The sequence below is a fragment of the Scyliorhinus canicula genome, chromosome 12 (assembly GCF_902713615.1).
Source record: "Scyliorhinus canicula chromosome 12, sScyCan1.1, whole genome shotgun sequence".
NCBI classification, from domain to species: Eukaryota; Metazoa; Chordata; class Chondrichthyes; order Carcharhiniformes; family Scyliorhinidae; genus Scyliorhinus; species Scyliorhinus canicula.
Genome location: NC_052157.1, coordinates 9506295 through 9531631, shown reverse-complemented (window position 1 = coordinate 9531631; position 25337 = coordinate 9506295). Strand labels below are relative to the sequence as shown.

The 25337-nt window shown below is 42.0% G+C and overlaps 1 protein-coding gene across 13 annotated transcripts in view; it reads right to left on the bottom strand.

Moving 5' to 3' along the window:
* Nucleotides 1–25337, bottom strand: part of map2k5 (mitogen-activated protein kinase kinase 5) — a 338825-nt gene that overhangs the window by 184918 nt on the left and 128570 nt on the right. For all 13 annotated transcript variants that reach the window (XM_038814887.1, XM_038814881.1, XM_038814883.1 and 10 more), the window contains one exon: nucleotides 7879–7918. In XM_038814887.1, coding sequence (XP_038670815.1) covers nucleotides 7879–7918 — 40 coding nt within the window. The remainder of the gene's footprint in view (nucleotides 1–7878; nucleotides 7919–25337) is intronic.

The following is a 25337-nucleotide window of genomic DNA, read 5'->3' as shown; positions in this document are numbered from 1 at the left end:
GAATGGAACCTGGGACCCTGAGCTGTGAAGCAATTGTGCTAACCACTATGCTAATGTGCTGCCTGAAGTGTTTCAAGTGTATTGTGTCAAAGTGTCTTTTAGATCCTCTTGTTTCACATATTGATCAGTTGATCTCAAACATATGTTTGGAGGGGGTGAGGGGGTCAAATCCTACTACGGTAGCTGGTGGAATTTAAATTTAATTAATAAAATCTTGAATTGAACGCATGAGACTGCTAGTTGTAAAAACCATCCGCTTCACTAATGTCCTTTAGGGGAGGATATCTGCCATCCTTTCCCAGTCTGGTCTACATGTGATTTCAGACCGACAGCAATGTGATTTACTCTGAACTGGCCTAGCAAGCCACTCAGTTCGAGGCCAATAGGGATGGGGCAACAAATGGTGGCCTTGCCAGTGATTACCACATCCCACGAAAGAATAAAAAAGTTACAGTTTGCCTAACAATCTCATAAGTCAATGTATGCTGCTGTTCTGACCTTTGTCCATCTGCTTCAAAACACACGGATAGTTTAAGCAATTCTGCTTGTGCTACCTTTGTTGATCTCTTTTTAGCTTTTACTACCATGCAGCCATTCAAGTTTGAAAAATTGAAACATCCTGATGTTAAATCCTACTCTCCCACTTTGGTTCAGTGAATTCCTTCCCAATAGGACCCAACAGGAGCTGGTTTAGCTCACTGAGCTAAATCGCTGGCTTTGAAAGCAGACCAAGCAGGCCAGCAGCACGGTTCGATTCCCGTACCAGCCTCCCCGGACAGGCGCCGGAATGTGGCGACTAGGGGCTTTTCACAGTAACTTCATTGAAGCCTACTTGTGACAATAAGCGATTTTCATTTTCATTTCACAGGTTAGTCTTTGAGATTTACATGTAGCCCATGCTAATGAAAAACGAATCTCCTCGGGGTTGCGTACTTTTACCTTTGTTTTTTATCCTCCATATAAATTACTGTCATTCAGAGTACAACAACAACAATGATCCTGAAGCAAGCTGATGATACGGTACTTGTGGGTCTCACCAATGATAACAAAGTAAACTACAGGAACACTGGAGAAGTTTGCAACATAGTGTCAAAACAATTCCCTTAAACTAAATGAAAACACGACAAAAGAGCTAGTTATTGATTTTAGGGAAAGGCCAGTTAGTGATATTATTCCTGTGAAGATTCATAAAGTGGATATTGAAATAATTACTAACTACAACTACAAGTAACTACAACTACAAGTAACTACACCTGAAGAAGGAGCCGTGCTCCGAAAGCTCGTGTTTGAAACAAACCTGTTGGACTTTAAATGGTGTTGTAAGACTTCTTACTGTACAAGTATCTGGACATCAAAGTGGATGATAAGTTGAATTGGAGGCAACCGTGTACAGATGGGGGTGGCTAAGGGACATACATAGTTATACTATCTCAGAAAATTAAAATCCTTTTGTGTAGATCCTACAATCAAGAAACTCTTTCATGCGGCTGTAGTTGAGAATGCTATCCTTTTTGAATGTTTCACTTGGCATCGTTGTTTTAGAAAAGCAGATTATTTATGGGTTCAGGAACAGGCAGCAAGGATATATGATTTCTTTTGTCGAAATCTGCTCTTGAAGAATTTTGATGGAAGTAAAGAGTGTCATGAACAATGAGAATCACCCCCCTGTCGCAGTTTAATTGTTGGATGCATTCAGGGAGAAGGCTGCAGACCCTCAGATGCAGGACAAATCAATTCCTGAACTAGTTTGTGCCCTTCTAAATAAGAACTTTGAACAGGATTTTGGCATACGGATGAGAATATGCAATCAGAGCAGGACTCACTGATTACTTTAATGCATTGGAATAGATTTTAATACATATTTAAATAAAGTTAGATCTTTGTGATAGAATCATTTTCTTTTATTATTCGTTCATGTGCTTTTTAACGAATGAACAATGCAGCCGAAACAAATTTCTATTTGAATAATAATAAAGTGAATTAAATTGAACTAAAAGCCTTATTACACTTCATTTAACAAGGAGTAAATATTTCAAGCTTTCTACAGCAAGACTGAGTATAAAAAAATGAAAGTTCACATCGATTCAAGTTATTTCTAAAGATTTTAATCTGCAGTACTTAATAACAGAGCACCTTGTGGAGGAACAGGGAATAACTGACAGCAACTTTTGCAATTCTGCATTTAACTGTGCATCTGCAGATTTCAGAGGCTGCTGGCAATTTCACAATTCATAGATCATAGATCATAGAATTTACAGTGCAGAAGGAGGCCATTCGGCCCATCGAGTCTGCACCGACTCTTGGAAAGAGCACCCTACCCAAGGTCAACACCTCCACCCTTTCCCAATAACCCAGTAACCCCACCCAACACTAAGGGCAATTTTTGGACACCAAGGGCAATTTATCATGGCCAATCCACCTAACCTGCACATCTTTGGACTGTGGGAGGAAACCGAAGCACCCGGAGGAAACCCACGCACACACGGGGAGGATGTGCAGACTCCGCACAGACAGTGACCCAAGCCGGAATCGAACCTGGGACCCTGGAGCTGTGAAGCCATTGTGCTATCCACAATGCTACCGTGCTGCCTTCTATTGATGGTGAATGCTGACAGTTTCCCAGTCACTACAACTGCAAAATCCAGGCCATAGCTTGTGAAAGTGAAGAATTCAGAAGAATGAAAGCTCAGTAAAAGAAAAAAGGTCCTCAGGAAACTCTTTGACAGCAAGAGAGAGACTAAGAGTTAAAAAGAGAAGGAGTTCTGGAAGACAGGGACACAGCGACTAAAGCATCAGCTGCAATGATGGGGCAAACGGGGACACGAGAAGCAGGCTGATATGAGAGGTGGTTATGTGGAGAGATCACAAAGGTTGAGAAACAAGGCTATGGGGGGGTGCGCGGGGGGGGGGGGGGGGGGCGGATTTAAAGGTGTGCATGAGAATCTTTAAAATAATCAATCCTCTGGGACATGGGAAGCCAGAGGTTTAGCAAGAATTGGAATTGACGATGAAAAGACAAACTGGAGCACTGTGTGTGTGTGCGTGTTGTAGTTTATGATGTCAGAGAGGAGACATTAAAACAGAAATTAAAGCTTGAATCAGAAAATGTACTTTGGTTACCCAGGACAACCAGCACATTACCAGTTAACATGACACACAAAAGCCTTCTTTTTTTTTTATATGGCGGGGGAACATATTTGAGATCATGTGGAAACCCATTTTTTACCTTGCTGTAGGGTGATTTATAAAAAGCAGCTTCAAATTGACTTGTAAGTGTAATATCCTGCTGCCAAGGAAAATTTAAACCCACATACTTGTGAATCAATAGTCATTCGCCAACAAAATTCAACTCAGGGTCTCCCGGTGAAAAAAAAATGGAATAATTCACCGCCACACATCCCAGTGTCCCTCAATTAATAGGAATAGCATTTAAGGCTGAGAGTGGAGTACCTGAGTAAATTTGCTCAGATCACCAATACACCTCCAGGACAAACAAGGATGAGTTGTCAAGTTAAATACAAGCAGTCAACTGACTGAATTATAATTTACTCTTTGTGCTCAACTTAAATTAGTGCAAGGCTATTAAAATATACAGTATAAATAAGGCAATTCATCACTGGCTGACATGGATGACTTCGTCTATTTGCAGGAGCAGCACACGTTCCACTTAAGGGAAGGAGTGCAGAATCACAGGTCAAATTAAGCTACTATTCCTGTTTAATTTACTTATATAATCCCTAGCTGACACAATTGTCTTTATATGTACTTTTGCAGCATGAGATGCATGATTACTTTATAAATGATTAATCAAATTAAGCATTTGAATGCTGCGTTGTGCCCAACAGTAGTCAAGGTTAAGAGAAAAGTAAGTACTACCTGCCTTTCTTTATATATACATAAAAATCAAAACCACACAACAAATTTTGAGAAGACTTCAATTTACCCATTGCTCTTAAAGAAGAAAATCACAACCAAAACATTAATATAATTTGGGATTAAACTGCAATTGACTAATTATTACTTTCCCCTTTTTATATTACACCCTGATTAAATCTGTACATATACACATTTTAAACATCTTGTCTATTTTTTAAAATTTAAATGGAGAAATTTCTATGCCTACAGCTGGACTTCTAGTTGGGAGGCACAATAATTCCCATTTTGGAGAGAATAGGTTATTTGGATAGATTTTTAGTCTGTTTTAAACATTGGCATTAATATCTGTGTTCAGAATTATGGGCGTCATAGTTAGCACTATTGCTTGACAGCACCAGGGGCCTGGGTTCGATTCCCAGCTTGGGGTCACTGTCTGTGTGGAGTCTCCACATTCTCCCTGTGCCTGCGTGGGTTTCCTCCGGGTGCCGGTTTCCTCCCACAAGTCCCGAAAGACATGCTTGTTAGGTGAATTGGACATTCTGAATTCTACCTCTGTGTACCCGAACAGGCGCCAGAGTGTGGCGACTAGGGGATTTTCACAGTAACTTCATTGCAATGTTTTTTTTCAGCAAAAAACAGGGGTGATTGATCACTGTTGGATTCAATGTAATTTATGGAGGTTTGAGGATGGCAGATCTGTTAGGAGAGCATTTGAAGTAGTTACATTTTTAAATTAAATCTAAAATACCCAATTCATTTTTTTTCCCAATTAAGAGGCAATTTTGCGTGGTCAATCCACTTACCCTGCAAATCTTTGGGTTGTGGGGGTGAAACCCACACAGACACAGGAAGAATGAATAAACTCTTTTTCTTAAATTTATTGTACCCAATTCATTTTTTCCAATTAAGAGACAATTTAGTGTGACCAATCCACCTACCCTGCACATCTTTGGGTTGTGGGGGCGAAACCCACGCAAACACGGGGAGAAAGTACAAACTCCACACGGACAGTCACCCAGAGCCAGGATCAAACCTGGGACCTCGGCGCCGTGAGGCAGCAGTGCTAACCACTGTGTCACCATGCTGCCCCTATTTTATTGCAATATTAATGTCAGCTACTTGAGACACTAATAATGAATTTTTTTTAACACTGATTTTTATTCAAGTGAAGTTATGATTTTGATGAAATTGCAGGATAAACGTATTAGAAAACGTATACAAGTTGTGACTTAAATAAAATTCTGAGTCCTGTTTTCATGAGGCTAAACATGTTGAAAATAGGCAGCCTTTTTTGCCTGAAGTCTAGTTTTCCAGAAAATGTAAACAAAACTGAAGTCCACAGAAAAAAATAAAAGTATTTCCCATTTATGTTCCTTAATAAACCGTAAAGCAAAAAAAACTTGCATTCATACTAGATGTAAACTTACATTTATGCTACCTCAGGGCATCCCAAATTATTTCATAGCCAACAAAATAGTTTTGAAGTGAAGTCATTGCTGCACTGTAACCAGTCTGGATGAGTGCAGCTCTAACAAAACTCAAGGAGCTTGACAACATCCAGGACAAAGCAGCCCACTTGATTGCTCCTCCTTCCACAAACATTCAAACCTTCCACCACCGACAAACAGTAGCAGCCATGTGTACCATCTACAGGATGCACTGCAGTAACTTGCCACGGTTCCTTTGATAGCACCCTCCAAACCCATGACCACTACCATCTAGAAGGATAAGAGCAGCAGATACTTGGGAACCCCAACCTGGAGGTTCCCCTCCAAGTCACTCGCTACCCAGACTCGGAGATATATCGGCGCTCCTTCACTGTCGCTGAGGCAACATTCTGGAGCTCTGTGGGTGTACCTACACCTGAAGGATTGCAGCAGTTCAAGAAGGCAAGAAGGCAACCCAGCACCACCTTGTCGAAGGGCAACTTGGGATGGGCAATAAATGCTGGCCTAACCAGCAATGCCCACATCCCGTAAATTAATTTTTAAAAACCAACAAGGTCCCTTAAACAGCAAATCAAACAAATCTGTTTTGGCGGTGTTGATCGAAGGGTCCAAGGGAACTATGCTGCTCTTCTTTAAAGAGTGCCACTGGATTGTCTACATACACCCGAGAAGGTTGCTTTAGCTATGCACAAGTTTTAAATCCATTATAAGGTGATATTATCCAACTGTCTGCTTAAGGCAAGTTACAGATTCCTGATTTTACTGAGAATTTCACAGTAGAATCCTTGTGCATCAGGACATGCATGTTGCTATGCCATGTTGCGTTCACAGTAACTTTTCACAGGGGCTTTTCACAGTAACTTCATTGAAGCCTACTCATGACAATAAGCGATTTTCATTTTCATTCTTTATATTTTGTTGGAAATGAACAGTGATTCACGAGGGAAAAAAACACATGCATCTCGAGTAGCAAGCAGTCTTTCATCTGCTCTGATTCAAGCATGCCGATTGAGAGTATTCACAGGCGAGGACTAATTATTCAAAAGGACATTTCTGTCATTGCTAATGTGGAGAGATTAAGAAAAGCACTCAATTTCAGAGGCCTACTATCTCCAAGATATTTTTCTAGATTGCAGCTTTCGTCAAAAATTAGGTTTTGTCTCAGTGTGGTCCACTTTTAAATAATCAGCTCTGACTTTTTTCCTGTTCTCCTTTCAATAGTCTAATTAAGGTTAAGGGCATAGACTGATGTTATTCAGCCAGCTATGTAATATGGGTATGAAAGTGTCTGCTTATTTTGAGTCATAGTTGATCAATTCTCAGACAGAAATTATCAAACAAGAAATCATTTCATTGTCAGAATTTTTCATTTTTTTGTACGGCGTGTCTAATCTTGGAAAAATATGATGTGTGAACAATATATCAGAGAACAGAATTAAGAAGAAATGTCTTAAAATTATAATGCAGGACAAAACTTTCTTTAAAAGACATTTTTTTAAAAATAGATTTAGAGTACCCAATTAATTTTTCCAATTAAGGGGCAATTTAGTGTGGCCAATCGACCTACCCTGCACATCTTAGGGTTGTGGGGGCGAAACCCATGCAAACACGGGGAGAATGTGCAAACTCCACACGGACAGCGACCCAGAGCCAGGATCAAACCTGGGATCTCGATGCCGTGAGGCAGTAATGCTAACCACTGCGCCACCGTGCTGCCCTCTTTAAAGGACATTATGTCCAGTTGATCTTCCCCTGTGGGTCAATGGCAATATGATCTTTGTAAATGGAGCTTGAATGAATTAGGTAGAATACATCTTTCAAATTTGTGACCTACTACATAATTTATAATTGATGTACATAACTTCCATTTAACTGCACCTACAGGATACTGTTCCTGTAAGAGCAAGTACGATTAGAGATCTGAAACTTTGTATTTATATTCTAAAATATTGTTTGTAGTATTAACCCTTTAAAAAAAATAAATCAGTGTCTTGCGAGCCCAGTTCACTGTGACAATTCACAATGTTAATGACATTGGGGAAATAAGCAAAAAGGGAGCAGGTCCCCTTCCAAGAAATAAGTTGGTGAACTGGATTTTAAAGAATTCTGGCAGCTCTCTGTCATTTTTCCTGATGGTAGCCTACAAATACATAGATTTATTGAATGCAAGAACTTCCCATGATGGACATCCAATTCAAAACCGGAGACAAATACCATAAACACTTCATTGTATCATACTCTACTACTCAAAAGTATCTACAATGTTGAGCTGGTAGGGATTTATTTTTTGCCTGGCGTGGCACTAAACCACACAGACCATAAGTAACCAGGTTTAATCCCCAAATAATACTGAGCTGGTTGATCGAGAGGGATGGCAATTGGCCTCAGTGCTGTTGGCTCTGGGGGACAGAACAAAGTAATTTGGATTTCATAAAAGGTAAAAACTGCCTGTACAGTGCAATGTGCATAATGCCAACAAAAAGAGCATTTCAAACATCTAACAGTCGCATACACTGTTTAACAACTGAAAAAAATAACAGAATTTTTCTCTTACCTTGACTGCTAATATCTTTCCACTTGGAACATGGTAAGCTCTGTGTGGAATTAAAATGTAGTCAGTGAGTAGCACAAATACCAAATCAATGCAAGAGAAACAAGTTACAAACATCAAGGGATACCTGTTATTTACATTCTGGCACATATTACTGTGTGAAGTTTGGGTTGCCCACAGATCATAGATCATAGAATTTACAGTGCAGAAAGAGGCCATTCGGGCCATTGAGTCTGCACCGGCTCTTGGAAAGAGCACCCGACTTAAGCCCACGCCTCCACCTTATTCCCGCAATCCAGTAACCTCACCTAAACTTTGGACACTAAGCGTCAATTTAGCATGGCCAATCCACCCAACCTGCACAGTTTTGGACTGTGGGACGAAACCAGAGCACCCGGAGGAAACCCACGCACACACGGGGAGAACGTGCAGACTCCGCACAGACAGTGACCCAAGCCGGGAATCGAACCCGGTGCTGTGAAGAAACGGTGCTAACCACTGTGCTACCGTGCTGCCCACGTTTAGCTCAATATAACGAGCAATGATTCTCATTTTCTTTGTACAACCCTTTATAGTCGCGCAGCTGCAACGGTGGCAGCCAAGCAACTGCATATCTTTCTGTGGCTCTTTACTCCCTAATTGGTGATGTTGGAGAGCAGAACTTATTGGTACCCTAATGTCACATTTATGTCCCATTCATAGCTATTTTGACGGGACACAATGTTGCAAGCCAACAGTCTAACAAAGCAACTATCGAGGGAACTTGGGAACAATCACAAGTAGTGGAGGCTGGGACTCCATTGGCTGTACGTGGTACTGAACGTTGACCATTATGAATCTCCCAGTGTCATGCTAATTAACTGCTGTTGCTAGACCTCTGGCAGTTCTCCCACTGCCGCTAGGTCACCTCCCCCTGGTGAGAGTCAGAGAAAAATGGCTCCACACTTGCTGCAACATTGTCTGTTGATGCTCCCAGCAGAGGGTACCAGGTGTCCCGAAAGACGTGCTGTTAGGTGAATTGGACATCTGAATTCTCCCTCCGTGTACCCGAATAGGCACCGGAATGTGGCGACTAAGGGATTTCCACAGTACGTTCATTGCAGTGTTAATGTAAGCCTACCTGTGACAATAATAAGATTATGATGGAGGAGAGATATCATTTTTAAAAAATTTCCTATCTTGCACAAATCAATGAACTGATTGCATCAGACAAGGCAAATTGTTCCTCCATGAAAGTGCCCATCTCAGTAACACTTAACACTAAGGACGTACTTCGGAACACAGCTTTATAAACGGAGGCCTTAAAAATTGGGCATCAATGTTACTTTTGTCTAATTTGTATAAATTAGCTAAAATATGAGGATAAGTATTCAACAGGTGCAATTTAATGAAAAAAAGAGTCTTGTTTTGGGTGCGTTATTTCTCAGTACTTGCAGCGCCGAGAACGACCCTATTATTAACGGATCTCGGTAAGAAGCCCAACCAATGCCACACTTGGACTCATTTCCTGCACTTACGAGCTCAGCTTGCCTCCCCCCCAAACCACCAAAACCTCATATGGGCAGGGCATTCTCCCTCTCCTTTGAAGGAGCTGATTGGTGGGGATTTAACCTGAGGGCCACCACACCTCAGGTGAGTGGCAAGGTTGAGAAGGCAGCCGGTACGGGGATTGAACCTGCACTGCTGGCCTCACTGCATCATGAACCAGCTGTCAAGCCAAGTGAGCTAAACCGGCCCCGACACATATAGTTGGCGTAAATGTGAAATTACATGAAAATTTGGGGAAAGGATAAATATGATGAATATGAACAATAGCAGAATTGGTACTTTATACAGCCTCTTAAAGCTCAGTGTTATCACGACTAAAGAAATGTTACATAAGATGCATACATAATTTAAAAAAGCAGCAAGAATAGGTGAAAGAACTGGGTGATGCAATGCATATTTACAGTTGATTCTGCGGATGGAACCGAGGGAAAGGAAGATAAAGATTGAGTATCCAATTACTTCTTACATACTGCAGCATTCAAGCTAAATTTCACAAAAACCTGTTAGGCTCATCGCTGGGTAAAAGTCAACCCAGTTAAAGACAAATGATGAAATTTAAAGTGAGGGATGAGTATGGTAAAGAATATAGTACTTTCTATTGATTGAATGTACTGTCAGCACAAACCACTTCCACAATAGAAATATCACAGGTTAGATGCAAAATAAAGGCCCCTTTTATAATGCCTCAAGCATGCCTTGACCTAAAAAAAATTACCAGTGATATTTCTAGTTTCCACGCCAGTCATCCTGCTGGCGTGTGTGCCAAATTAATGCCACAAAAGGTATAGAACTCATACCCATTAAGGATTATTTTGAGTCTGTAATTGCACTAACTGCTTTTTGCCAATTAATTAAGAACTGTATAGCGAGGAAAGGAGACTTTTATCATATCATATACCTGCAAGTGTCCACAAAGTTGACCTTTATTGCTGTGGCTCCAGATGCCACAGGTATATGCCCAACTGCATTGCACCAGATATGGTAATGTCAGGGATGGCTATGTGATTCAGTGTTCTCCTAGTCAGACTTACAAAAGTTAACTACCAGTCTTTGCTACATTCAAATGCAAGCCCTGAGAGCGAGTTAAAGAACTGTTTCCTTACCCACAATGCTAGTCACCAAGATGTCAGGTAATTTTCAAGTGTGGTCATACCAATATAAATGCATACCCAATTAAAGAACAAAATCCCTATGCACCATATCTATTCACTCCTGTAACAGCAAACTGATCAGGCTGTTTTATATCATAACCCACTTACAGAATTCCCCAAACAGCAAACCACTTCCTATTCCCCTAATAAAGCCCATTTGAGGTCATAAATGTTTCTGGAGCCCTATTTATACAGGGACCTGCAGCTTTTCTGCTTCAAATTGCTCCAGGTCCTGGCCAGATTAACTTTAAAGGGTCATAATGTAAAACATGCCGATGACAAAGCGTTTAGCAGTATCCGTACTATTTCTACTTCAGATCCGCTTGTCGGTTTACACTGGGGATGCCAATCTTAAAACAGCTCTGCCTTAGACAAGAGGGGGTGAATTTTAATACCAGATTTATATCAGTGCAGTTTAATTCTGATTAAATTTAGGACAGATTTATACCAATACAAAGTCTCCGGTGTAATTGAGGACTCTAGGTTAAAGCACCTCAATTTGCTCAAGTTTAACGTATAAAAGCATCAAAAAGCTTTTAACATCCTAGACTAGGTGTGAAATTCCCCATCTACTCTGTGAGCAAATTTTCATTAAACAGGTTTGACCAATGAATTAAATTATTTAACTCCAGCAATTTCTTATGCAGTATTTCCATAGCCTCTTTATCTTTCCATCATTTAACCCCCGATAACATTTTTATATTTTCTGGTTTCATTTTCTGTTTTATTTGCAGTTCTACTCTTTAATGTCATAGATTTAATATGGTACCTTTATATCACAGCCTGCCCTTTGGCAACTTTGGCACAGTAGGTATATTAAGCAGACTAATGAGTCTAAACAATATCCTATTCAGAAAAATAATATTTTTGAGCACCTTTGGCACCGTAAGGCTCTACTTCTTCGACATCTTAAGTTGTTCCACACAAAAATTTCACCCCAATCAGGAACTCATGCCTTACCCTACACTTGCCTCCATCAGCATTATTGTTCTTTATCTACCAACCTCTTCAAGATTTATCGGCCAACCTCTGCAACCTCATCCAGGCCTGAAGCCTAGCTCAGATGCCCAATTCTAATGTTCCTTCCCTCTGTCAACTCCATTATGAATGGCAGAGACTTCAGTCTCATGATCTTGCACACTGAGATTTTCTTCCTAAGTCCTGTGCCAGTATTAGTCACACTTAGCAGCTAATTCTTCCAGTGTTCTAAACATCACTGCTTCCTCAATTACCATCACCAAACTCAAATCAAGTGATTATTCATCTCATTGTCATTGTGGGACATTGCAATGAGAAAACTAGCTTCTGCATTTTCACAGATAACAACAGTAATTGCACAATGTGATTTATTATACACTTTGGTACGTTTAAGATACTTTTGTAGTGCCACATGAATGCAGGTTATTTTTTTGAACAATAATCATACAGTACTGCCAGGAATTATACATCTGCATGGATGTTAAGTCAGTAGACAATCAGTTCAACAGTAATGCTACACTTAACAATACAGTCATACATGAAGAGCGACTATGTGAATGCGACAATAGACGGCTGCTTGCACCCCATCAGAACTCAATAATTTCAAGATAGGAATAGAAAATATTGGGATTGGCAAAAGACTTGGGACGCAATTTTTAAAAAAAAATTTAGAATACCAAATTATTATTTTTTTAAATTTTCCAATTAAGGGGCAATTTAGCGTGGCCAATCCACCTAACCTGCACATCTTTGGGTTGTGGGGGTGAAACCCACGCAGACACGGGGAGAATGTGCAAACTCCACACAGACAGTGACCCGGGGCCAGGATTCGAACCTGGGTCCTCAGCGCCGCAGTCCTAGTGCTATCCCTCTTGGGATGCAATTTAACGGCCATATCGTTCCCCACTCGGGTGCAACGCGGGCGGTAAATCGCGCAAGAGGGATCTCCCAGTCGATTGTAGGCCTCCGGGTGGTTGGCCTCTGGGCAGCGTGATACTCTGGCACTGCTGATGCCACCAGATCCCTTGGCACTGCCACATCGATGTCACCCTGACACTGTCCAGGCGATACTGCTAGGCTGGCATGGGCACTGCCAGGGTGCTGGGCTAGCAGTGCCACGGCGCCCAGGTGGCATCTTGCCTGTGCCGGGGATAGAGCCCAGGGGTGCCCTGCCCTTATGAGGGGGGGATGGAGCACCCCCTTTTTGGGGCATTAGGAGGATCGAGAGATCGCCGCGCCATTTAAAAATGGCACCCCGATCTCTTCCTGCACGGGCGAGTGGAGCTCCTCGGCGCAGGAAATGAAGATAAGTGCGGCCTTGGCAGTACGTTCTTTGCTGAGGCCCCCCCAAAAAAACAAGTCCAGTTTAATAGCGGGGTTGTTCTCAGCAATGCAAGCATCGGCAAACAGCCCGCTAAACGTGCCCACAACGGGACTCTGTTTTTTTCCCATTAAATCAGTCCCTTGAAAAATACTTCAACTGAAGTTCTGAGCTACATTTTTAACGTGTATTAAATCTTATTCCTTTGCGTTTTATTGGTGTTCTTTTGAAATGCAGTTCAGTTTACCTCGATTAGTTTTTGTGAAAAACAATTTATGTCAGGGGACTGTGTGCACACATAACTTTACTTTCATCATTATGTCTTTTGTGGTTCAACAACTATAATGTTAAATAAGGGCTTATATTCTATTCTGTAAGTAAAGGTAAACCTACAGTAAGTAAGAAGCCATTACCAACAGATCACGAGAAGATAAGTAAATGTTCTGAACTTCTATACCAAGTCTGGCAGTTTTAAATGCTCTTCCACTGGAGGATCTCAACAGGTTAATTAGCATGTCAGTTACTTGACAAGAAAGATGATCTTCCTGAAATGACGATGGTTTACTGTTACTATCTGAAGAATAAGGGAGCGCTTGATGATTTAATTATGATGCACGTTAATTCATCCTTAAAGGCTGGGTTTGAGTTTCCAAGCGACCCAGGACTCACTTACAAACACCACATTCCAGTTTATCATACCATTTTAATAGTTAATTTTAGTTAATCATTTGTAGAATTCCATCACTAAATTGATTAAAGATAAGCACAAGTTCCCTCCTTTCTTCCAAATGTAAGATAGCGGCAATAGAAGTAATTTGTCTACTTCATACTGATCTTAACTGGCCCTGCTACCAACACATTTCAGCACTTGGGCTGCAAAGTGATTAATGCACTTTTGCACAAAGGTACAGTTACACTAGAATAAAATCCAACACCAGTACAGTGTTTTAATTAACAGCTCACAGTTCCAAGTTGGAAATAGTGACTATTCTAATTTCTTCCTTTCAATGATCACCTCCATTCTTGACAAAAAAATGCCTGGGGTGTGGGGGTCCATCCGTACTTACCTTGCAAATGCACATGCATGAAACCCGAGAGATGGAGCATTCAACATGTTTTCTTTCAAGCCAGACCACTGGCTGATAATATATTCATGTGTACATAATCAAAAGATTTCCAAAGTATTTTGAGACCTATTCAACACGATGAATTTTTGGAGTTCAAATTGCCTTTGTACATATCTTCTTACAGTCAAAATGAGACGTGCAGTAAGCCACTCATATCACCAAAGGACTTGTGTCAAAGCTAATAAGTTAATTCATAGTAAATCACAGAAATTACCGTTAAATATTCCAACTCCCTTCCATAATTCCACATAATATACTAGTCATCTCAAAAGTAAAGCTTTACTTTGCTAATTTATAATTTCCGATAATGGTCACGTAGAAAATTTACATTTAAAAAACACATTTATGGGATGTGGGCGTCGCTGGTTAGGCCAGCATTTATTGCCCTAGTTGCCATTTAACAAGGTGGTGGTGAGTTGCCTTCTTGAACCGCTGTAGTCCTCCGGGTGTAATACACCCACAGTGCAGTTAGGGAGAGAGTTCCAGGATGTTGCCCCAGCGACAGTGAAGGAACAGCGACATATTTCCGAGTCAGGATGGTGAGTGACTTGGAGGGGTACCTCCAGGTGGTGGGGTTCCCAGGTATCTGCTGCACTTGTCCTTCTAGATGGTAGTGGTCATGGGTTTGGAAAGTGCAGTTTAAGGAACCTTGGTCAGATTTGCGTAAAGATGGTATCGCCCATCATAGGCCGGATTTACATCGCAATGGCTCGTGAGATCATGTTAGATCTCGCGAGGCATTGTGAACGGATAGATTTAAAACCAGAGATAAAGAGAAAGTATGTTTATCTATGGTATCATTCAGTGCCACATACACAAGTTAATACTTCATATATTCCCACACATATTCTATTTGTTTGGACCTATGTCCCACATATTTATTTGCAGCAGGGAGATTTGCATGTTCCCTTAAATTCATCTCAAATACATTAAATTGAGTTACCGTTTTGTTTGTGTCTCATCCACATTGAGGGAATATACTCAATTTCTTTGTTTGCCTTTTTAACAAAAAGTCATAATCCATATGAACATAATGGATGAAATTGGACCAACTGGTTCAAGGAGCTGCTCTGCACTATTATGATTTGGGAGTGGGGATGGAATTGAAAAAAATCCTCTCTGATCTCCTTAAGCAACCACAATGACCATTACAATTATTACTTAGTATTCCATCTGTCTTTTAGGTGCAATGATCTCCGCCTCAGCAAAACACTGGTCCAGCTCTCTTTTGAAGGTAGACAGCAAACTATTACTTGTGGTATGTGTCGGAAACTTGTTCCATAGGTGAAAATGAAAATCGCTTATTGTCACAAGTAGGCTTCAATGAAGTTACCGTGAAAAGCCCCTCGTCGCCACATTCCGGCGCCTGTTCGGGGAGGCTGGTACGGGAATTGAATCGTGCTGCTGGCTTGCCTTGGTCTGCTTTCAAAGCCAGCTATTTCGGCCAGTGCTAAACCAGCCTCTGGAGTAAAAAGAACTCCTGACGCCTAACCTAGCCTGCAGTGTGTTACTTCAACACATGACCTATGTCCACCCCAGCCTTTGTATTTGAAAAATCTGTGAATATAAATACACTTTAATCCCACCATTATTTAGCTCATAAGTCTACATAAGTACACAGAATTAACTTGTGAGCCGTACCTGGGTAACTAAGATGTTTTAAGCTTGGTATCATTCTAGTGAAGCTCTTCTGAACTTTTTCCAAAGTCTCTGTCTCACCCACCATGTAAGGGAATCAAAATTGGGTACAATATTCAAAGTGAGACCCAATTAAAGTCTCATACAATGACAAATGGTGTGTTTTGTTTTACACAGAATATTCTGGCAATTCAACCCAATATTCAAATTCCTTTGGCGAATATATCACAGTTTTGGTCGTAAACTTTAAGGGAATCATGCAACCCCTCAGTTCTGTAGGGGTTGCACGTAACTATATGTGGTGTTGGTCCTGTCTACATACGTAACGCTATCTTTATCAAAATTAAAATCAAAATTAAATTTGCCAAATGCGGATCAATTCTCCCATCTCATCAAGATCTGCCTGCAATAGATTACCCTCATTCACAACCCAAACACCTGCACAAATCTTCGTCATCATAATTGCTCCACCACTGGTGTTCCAACCTTCAGTAATCTCAGCCCCTGACTCTGGACTTCCCTCCTTAACCTCTCCGCCGCTCCAACTCACTTGCTTTTTAAAAAATTTTAGAACACCCAATTCATTTTTTTCAATTATGGGGCAATTTAGCATGGCCAATCCACCTACTCTGCACATCTTTGGGTTCTGGGGGCCAAACCTATGCAAACATGGGGAGAATGCGCAAATGCCACACGGACGGTGACCCAGGGCCGGGATGGAACCTGGGACCTCGGCGCCATGAGGTAGCAGTGCAAACCACTGCGCCACCTTGCTGCACTTTGGTCTTTCCTCCTAAAAGACCCTTCATGAAACTTACCTCTTTGACCAAGCTTTTGATCATCTGACCAAATATCTCTTTTGTGGCTTGGTGTTAGAATTTGTTTCATAAAAATCTTCTGAAACACCTCGCGCAGTTTAATTGTGTTCAAGAAACGACATAAATATATGTTTTTGCTTCGTTGTATCATCTGCAAACTTGCAGAATACTCTGAACACCACATTCAAGTCACGAATGAAGATGGTAAATGGCAATGACCTCAGTGATGTCACTGGCTGACTGTTTCCAAACAGATCCACAATCATTAATAACCATTTTCTGCTATCAGAAATGCGAACAGTTCTTAATGCGTTGCCTTAACTCCCTATCAACTCAATACAATTCTATCCCATTAACCAACCTGTTGTCATGTAGCCTATGAAGGCTGTTTGCAAAATCAAATGGACAACGGGGCTACCCTCATGCACAAATCTAGTTACATTTTCAAAGTATTTAATCAAATCAGTAAGCTAAACGTCTCTGCTAGCTTCTCTATCTGGGTGATCATAGAGTGGATCTCTAATTCCTTCCAGCATCTTACCTATGATGATAGAGGTCAAACTAATGGGTTTATGGTTTCCTGGTAATGACGTGTCACTATTTTAAAAACCTGCAACTACATGAATAGATTTGTAGCCTCAGGGAACAATCCTTGACTACAGCGCATTGTAAAATGTATGGGAAAGGGGCTCACAAAACGCCGGTCTCATCTCTTTAAAGATTCTTGGCTGGATATCCCCTGACCAGTAGCCCTGTCTGTGTTACAGTTGCCAATTTTATCTGAGATTATATTCTCAGCTATTTTTGCAATTTTGATGCTGACAGTACAACCCTTTGAGCGTCGTTTATGGAAGTGAAAAGTAATCAAAAAACTTCAGCCATACCCCGGGAGTCAATTTAAATCTGTCCTAAGGAATCCGTCAATGGCAATATGCAACCTGATCCTCTAGCTCCTGACATAGGCTTTAGATTTTTACCATTTCCAGCAGATGTTCATTACAAGTTCTCCATTGAGTTTTGGCTGCTCTAATAATAGCTTTTGTTTCCTTTAATTGCGCACAATATTTGTTTTTGTTTTCCAGTAAAATCTTTTCAAAATTCCACATCAGTAACTGATACTAAATGCCATTTAAAGGAAATGAAAAGAATGACTTGCATAACATTTAGTCCGATCATGTACTTTGATGCACTTCACTTCCAATGAATTACCTTTGAAGTGTAGTCACTGTTGTTGCACAGGTAAGGCTACTTTCACACCACAGGGTCTCACAAATAACAAACGGAATGAATGATCAATTAACCAATTATTGGTGATGTTGATTTAAGGCAATATGTTGGTTAGAATACCAATGGCTTATTTCTATTCCTCCTCCAACTTTGGAATCTTTCTGTAAAAGTTCACGGAGACAGAAGTCCCTTCACCAGAATTCTTTTTATTTACAAAACCAACAGCCGAACAACCAGAAGCATTCAGCTTGCTGTCCACACTGAGAGTGCAGAGGATCTGACACTCCCTGTTATATACAGAGAAAAGGGTTCCTTGATTGGGCCACTAATCACACTTTCATATCTAACCAAACGGAAAAGCATGTCTCATTTGAAAAACAGTACCTCTGACAATGCAACACTCCTCCATGCCGGAGTTCAAATCTTGGAAGTAAGGTTTGAACCCAAACCTTCTGATTTGAAAGGCAAGAGCCTGAGCTAAACTAACATTACTAAATAAAGGCGGCACCAATAATCACTCAACTGCTTAATGGTTACTGTGACAGGGTATATAGAACAACGGGTGAAATTTTAACAATGGAAGAAACGCATTCTCAAAAAAAAATTACAGGGAAATTTGAAGGCCTATATACAGCACATAATCGATGAGTATTGAAAACTGCCATCATTGTAAGCTTGTGAAACACCACTGGTGGAAAAGAGCTAGACGGGAAAGAGATACCAGATGGATAATTAAAATGTAGAATTGACTGCGTATAATTACTACTCATGAATAATTAATCACATTGTTTTACTTCATTAGTTATGCATATAACCCTTTACCTGTGATCAGTATTAAATATAGAATGAGATAGCAGGGAGTGATTACCAGGATGTAACCTGATGAAGACTGTTCAGATGATGAGATAAATCGCAAGAGTGAAACTCAAGTAGTTTATGAGCATCTACCTGAATCTAAAGATTAGATTACAGCCTTGAAATCACTCCTTGTATCTAATATCATATATCAAAGAGTCTTTCACTCAATTACCTTCCAGTGTCAAAGAGCTGTCAACAGACATTGCATGGTCAACTACCATTGTGCATGATTCCTTCTTGCTCCCTTGGACACCAACATGGGTTTCAAGTGAACATCAAGACTTCACATGCAGTGTACATTTTAATCATCGATATTTCACTGTCAACAAAAAACATGCAAAGTTCACCAAAATTAAGAAACGTTCTTCCTGTTGCTGGTATGCACTTGCATGTTTGTACATGAATGAAAATGAAATGAAAATCGCTTATTGTCACAAGTAGGCTTCAAATGAAGTTACTGTGAAAAGCCCCTAGTCGCCACATTCCGGCGCCTGTTTGGGGAGGCTGGTACATGTAGGACTCTGTAAATAGAGAGTGTCTAAAGCTAGGCCTGAATCTAGGAGAAATAAATGGCGTTAGAATATGAAAGGATTACCCCAATATTTTCCCTTTACAGCAGACGGACATACAAGACTTTCAGGAAAAGGCCCTCGGGTCCAACCAGCTTGTCCCATATAACTGCAGGTACAAAAGCCCTGTGTTAGAATCTGGTGCGCTGAATTTGGCCCCATCAGCCAACAGACAGAAACGGTCACCTAAGATTTCTGCTCAGGACTAGCTGCTGTGTCTCATCTTAGGGCAGCACGGTAGCATTGCGGATAGCACAATCGCTTCACAGCTCCAGGGTCCCAGGTTCGATTCCGGCTTGGGTCACTGTCTGTGCAGAGTCTGCACATCCTCCCCGTGTGTGCGTGCGTTTCCTCCGGGTGCTCCGGTTTCCTCCCACAGTCCAAAGATGTGCAGGTTAGGTGGATTGGCCATGAAAAATTGCCCTTAGTGTTGGGTGGGTTACTGGGTTATGGGGTTACTGGGTATAGGGTGGAGGTGTTAACCTTGGGTCGGGTGCTCTTTCCAGGAGCCGGTGCAGATTCGATGGGCCGAATGGCCTCCTTCTGCACTGTAAATTCTATGTAAAATCTATCTATCTATGTATACAACTGCAATAGAAAACTGTTCAAAAACCAAAAAGTAAATGGTATGACCTCAAGCCGCATAAAAACTTAAAAGCGAGCATATTTAAAATGCCTTGTGTCACTGCTAACTTCACCAAAGTGCATCGAGCCTGATGTGTTTTAAATGTCTGGTGATGCACTTAGTTGTTGCATTCTGTTCTTTAATGCATTATTTGTGGATATTCATCTCTCCCAAGAATAAAATAAGCTGCACTACCACAACTGCACAAATTGTACATGGTCCATATGCATGAAGCACGCTCAATAGACCAAAACATAACCTTGGATTCTGGATTTCACATTTTTATAACAGGTGAGAGCTCCCACCAATGGTTCAGTGAGTTCTTATAGCAAGTAGCTGAGTCATACATACTATGAAATTCAAGCCCCTATCTGTACTAAATTAACTGAGCTCAGCTGGGCACTGCAATTGAACTCAAAGTACTTGGCTCAGGAAGGGGAAATCATGCAGAGTTCAGTCAATTGATCACCATCCAGTTTTTACTGTTGAATTTGAACATCAGGTGTAGACAGAATCAGTTCAGTTATAATTACCACGTAGTCAGACATGTAGAGCCGAATTTTCCTGGCCCCAGGGTGATGGGGTCGGAGATGGAGTGCCGGTAAAGTAGCAGGGAGCCACGCAAAAGATCCCCAATGCATTCGTGCCTCCAGGGAACTTTCCAAGGTGTGGGCCACTATTTTGCACAATTAAGGCCTTCCTACATACATCAGCAGTGCCTAGCTCTGGTGGTAGGGCTGCAAATGTTTCAATACTGGGTGGTTTCCTGTTGACCTTCCAGACCCAGGAGTCCACCCACCACCCTTAATTGGACGCCTCTGAGAAAACAGCTCCACTGGACTGGTTTCTGACAAATGCAGGTTCAGAACACCCATTTAGTACCATCACCGGGATCCCGAAGCCTGTGGAAAAGTCCTACCCATATTATAAAGGCTAAAACATGAAGAATGGTCACTTGGCACAAGAAAGTGGTAGCTCCTGTGGCCCCAAGCCCAAGAACTGGTCAACACTATTGAAGAGAAGAGGATGGGATAGAGGAAATGAAAAGAAAGTCACATTAAAATAAACACATCTGTCATATTTACTGGTCTCTTCATTGCTTGTGTTGATTGATAAATAATCATATCCACTCAATGGCATTGATTCAAATCAGTCTTACAACACCAGGTTAAAGTCCAACATGTTTGTTTCAAACACTAGCTTTCGGAGCACTGCGCCTTCCTCAGGTGAATGAAGAGGTAGGTTCCAGAAATATATATATAGACAAATTCAAAGATGCCAGACAATGCTTAGAATGAGAGCATTAACAGGTAATTAAATCTTTACAGATCCAGAGATAGGGGTAACCCCAGGTTAGAGATGCGAATTGTCTCAAGCCAGGACAGTTGGTAGGATTTCACAAGAATGACATCAATAACAATGACATCAATACGGTGTTATCAATAAGTTCCATCCCACCATCAGACTCACCATGGACTACTCTCCAAAATCAGTTGCATTCTTGGACACACTTGTCTCCATCAAGGACGGTCACCTCAGCACTTCGCTTTACCGCAAGCCCACGGATAACCTCACGATGCTCCACTTCTCCAGCTTCCACCCTAAACACATTAAAGAAGCCATCCCCTATGGACAAGCCCTCCGTATACACAGGGTCTGCTCAGAAGAAGAGGAGCGTAACAGACATCTACAGACTCTGAAAGATGCCCTTGTACAAACGGGATATGGCGCTCGATTCATCGATCGACAGTTCCAACGCGCCACAGCAAAACACCGCTCCGACCTCCTCAGAAGACAAACCCTTCGTCGTCCAGTACTTTCCCGGAGCAGAGAAACTATGACATCTTCTTCGCAGCCTTCAACACATCATCAATGAAGATGAACATCTTGCCACGGTCATCCCCACACCCCCACTACTTGCCTTCAAACAACCGCGCAACCTCAAACAAACCATTGTTTGCAGCAAACTACCCAGCATTCAGAACAGTTACCACGACTCCACACAACCCCGTCATGGTAATCTCTGCAAAACGTGCCAGATCATCGACATGTGTACGACCATTACACCTCCCACCAATTACGCGGTACATACTCGTGCGACTCGGTCAACGTTGTCTATTCCATACGCTGCAGGAAAGGATGTCCCGAAGCGTAGTACATTGGCGAGACCATGCAGACGCTGTGACAACGAATGAACGGACATTGCGCGACAATCACCAGGCAGGAATGTTCCCTTCCAGTGGGGGATCACTTCAGCAGTCAAGGGCATTCAGCTTCTGATCTCCGGGTAAGCGTTCTCCAAAGCGGCCTTCAGGACACACGACAACGCAGAATCGCCGAGCAGAAACTTATAGCCAAGTTCCGCACACGAGTGCAGCCTCAACCGGGACTTGGGATTCATGTCGCATTACATTCATCCCCCACCATCTGGCCTGGGCTTGCAAAATCCTACCAACTGTCCTGGCTAGAGACAATTCACACCTCTTTAACCTGGGGTTACCCCTATCTCTCGATCTGTAAAGACATAATTACCTGCTAATGCTCGCATTCTAAGCATTGTCTGGCATCTTTGAATTTGTCGAACTATATGTTTCTGGAACATACCTCTTCATTCACCTGAGGAAGGAGCAGTGCTCCGAAAGCTAGTGTTTGAAACAAACATGTTGGACTTTAACCTGGTGTTGTAAGACTTCTTACTGTGCTCACCCCAGTCCAATGCCGGCATCTCCAAATCATTGATTCAAATGGTGCATTGATGCTTTTTTATTAATCCTCTGACTCAAAGTTTAGCTTTTGTGATAAGGTGTTAGTGTCATTAGTGTCGGATTATAAAGAATGATTTGAGTGGCAAGTGTAGTGGGAGATGATAATCTTCACGTGGTGCACCCTGTCTTTAACCCAAGCTATTACTTCGGCACGGAAATGGACACGGCCTATGAAAATTTGCCTCAGGCTTCAAGGCAATCCATCTGTGCTGTGACTCGGCTGACCACCTTGGACTTAGGTTTGTAAAGCTGCAAGATATCAGAAGCAAGAAGAAGTGGCACGTTGTTGAAAATGCAAACTATTAATGCCACATCAAGGAAAAGCCAATCAAATGGGACCCGAGAGATTTTGAAACATCTAACAGTTAAAATCTGAAGGAATGAAAACTTTACGTTTATAATAATTAATTTCAGTGTCTGAGAGATTTTTTTTCAAAAGAGCATAAAGCAAAACAAAATAACAAAATAATGACATCACAGTTAAACAAGGGGGAAATAAATGGCTCAACATAGATGAACAGGGGAACAGGAGAACAACTTAACTGGCTCGATACAATCAACATAGCCTGATGCTGGGACAGCACGGTGGTGCAGTGGTTAGCACTGCTTCCTCACGGCACCGAGGTCCCAGGTTCATGTGCAGTTTGCACATTCACCCCGTGGGTGGGTTTCGCCCCACAACCCAAAGATGTGCAGGGAAGGTGGATTGGCCACGCTAAATTGCACCTTAATTGGAAAAAATGATTTGAGCACTCCAAATTTATTTTTAAAAATGTAGCCTGATGCCCCTAGGCCTCACGAGAGACCAAGGGAGAAAGGATGAAGCCAGAAAAACATGGTCCAATGGAGCACCCCCCACCCACGACACCTCTGCTCACAATTATTTCAAGAGTTCAAGATAAACTTTCCGCATCATATTCCGGCGCGCACCAATGTATATCTCCCTCTACTCTAGCAGAATCAAAGGCTTCAATGACACACCAGACCGCCTCTCCTCAGATACCAAACCAGTCTTCCTCCATGCAGGAACCAATCACAGATTCAACCTTACAAAAGAAGAGAAATCCAAGAAAATACTTGAAAACCCCAGCTCTAAAGGGGAGTTACATATAGACCATACAATGCACATAACCCCAGTACAGAACCAACATCATTCCATACATTTGTAAAGGGGACCAGCAACAATAAACTTCGATTATGATCAAGCCTTCCTCGAAAAAAGAAGAGGTGGAGCTACCAGAGGTAAACTACCGAATAACAAAGGATCAGGTCCCAACTGGGTTTCCATATCCCTGGCACGCGCCGGTCCCCATTAATGGCGAGAACAAGCTGCTCAACAAAGAAGCCCCCTGCATCCCCCCCCCCCCCCCCATCCCATGAAGAAGCATTATCCAACTTCTCAGGATGTTCCTAATAGACACCTTCAAGAAGGGCAACCCAAAGCTCCAGGGGTCAACAGGATACCAGCCACAGCACCGGACCTGGCCTAGCCCAGCACTTCCCAACACAAAGGAATCAATACCTCCAGGACCACCAGTTCACCCCAGCACCCACATCTCTCCAACCACATCCAGGGCAGTGCACCGCTCTCGTTTGTACTGAAAAGAAATGAGGATGATCACGCCATCCCCAGCTGGGGAGACCCCATCACTGAAGAGAAAATGAATTGTCAAAGCACCCAACAATTGAGTAGCCAGGGCAGGGCGGGTGGAAAGATGCCCTCCTCCTTGGTATAATCAGAGGAACCTCCCCTGAGCCACCGGACCAGAATTAGTAACAGCACCCTGCTCACCCAGATGAAGAGAGGAAGAAAAAAAAAGGGCAGAACGCCCAAAGTGATCTAGAAATATCAACCCAGCACTGTCCGCCATCACAGGAAGGACACCAAGAGCAATCTCTCCCTTCAATAGACCAGCCAAAGATTAACCAAACCCACCTCAGCGAGTCCTCCCATTCTAATAGCTCTAAAGAACAAAAAGACCCGGAAGAAAAACTCCAACCTCAAGGAAGTGTCCGAAGTCCTCCCCAGATACATAATCTGCCCAGGCAATCGAAGGGGAAAAGCATGGATTCTTAAATTCAAAATAACCCAAAAAAACAAAATGAAACTCCAATACTCTAACTGGGAGGCGATCCTCAATCTCAGTGAGGACCTAACTACCCAACCCCACCACCCATCACCTCACTCTGGCTCCACTGAGGGGTGTCAAAAAAGCACCCCATTCCCATACCACACGGATTATAACACTATGACAAAATGGAGTAAAACTGTGCACAGACCACATTTCACATAATCGACTCGATATGATTTTTGCTAGAACAGGATAACAGATGACACTTGTTCTCTTGCTCACATCTTGCAGGAGAAAAGGCAGCAATAAATAATCAGCAACATAATCACAAGGGAGTAACATCCAGCATTATAGAAGAATTGCAAGATTAGGTGGATTGGCCACGCTAAATTTGCCCTTAATTGGGAAAAAAAATAATTGGGTACTCTAAATTTATTTTTTAAAAATAGAAGAATTGCAAGATAATGACACCACCTACTTTGCTCAAGAAGGCGGCCGACAAGACAGGATCAACAAACACTCCTCAGGATTATTCAAGGAATACAGCACCTTCACTTCCACCGTGCCACTGCTCCAGTGTCCAAGCAACCTGTAGCCTAGGCCCCGGTCAGGGGCATGACTCGGCCCGCTTGGCCATCTCCAACCCCTCGTGACAAGCATCAAGGATAAGATAATATATGCCCAACCAACCCTAGGCCTCAAAGATTGGATACTCTGTGCTCCATTGAATCTGATCTCCAGAATCAGGATTACTAAAGCATGGCG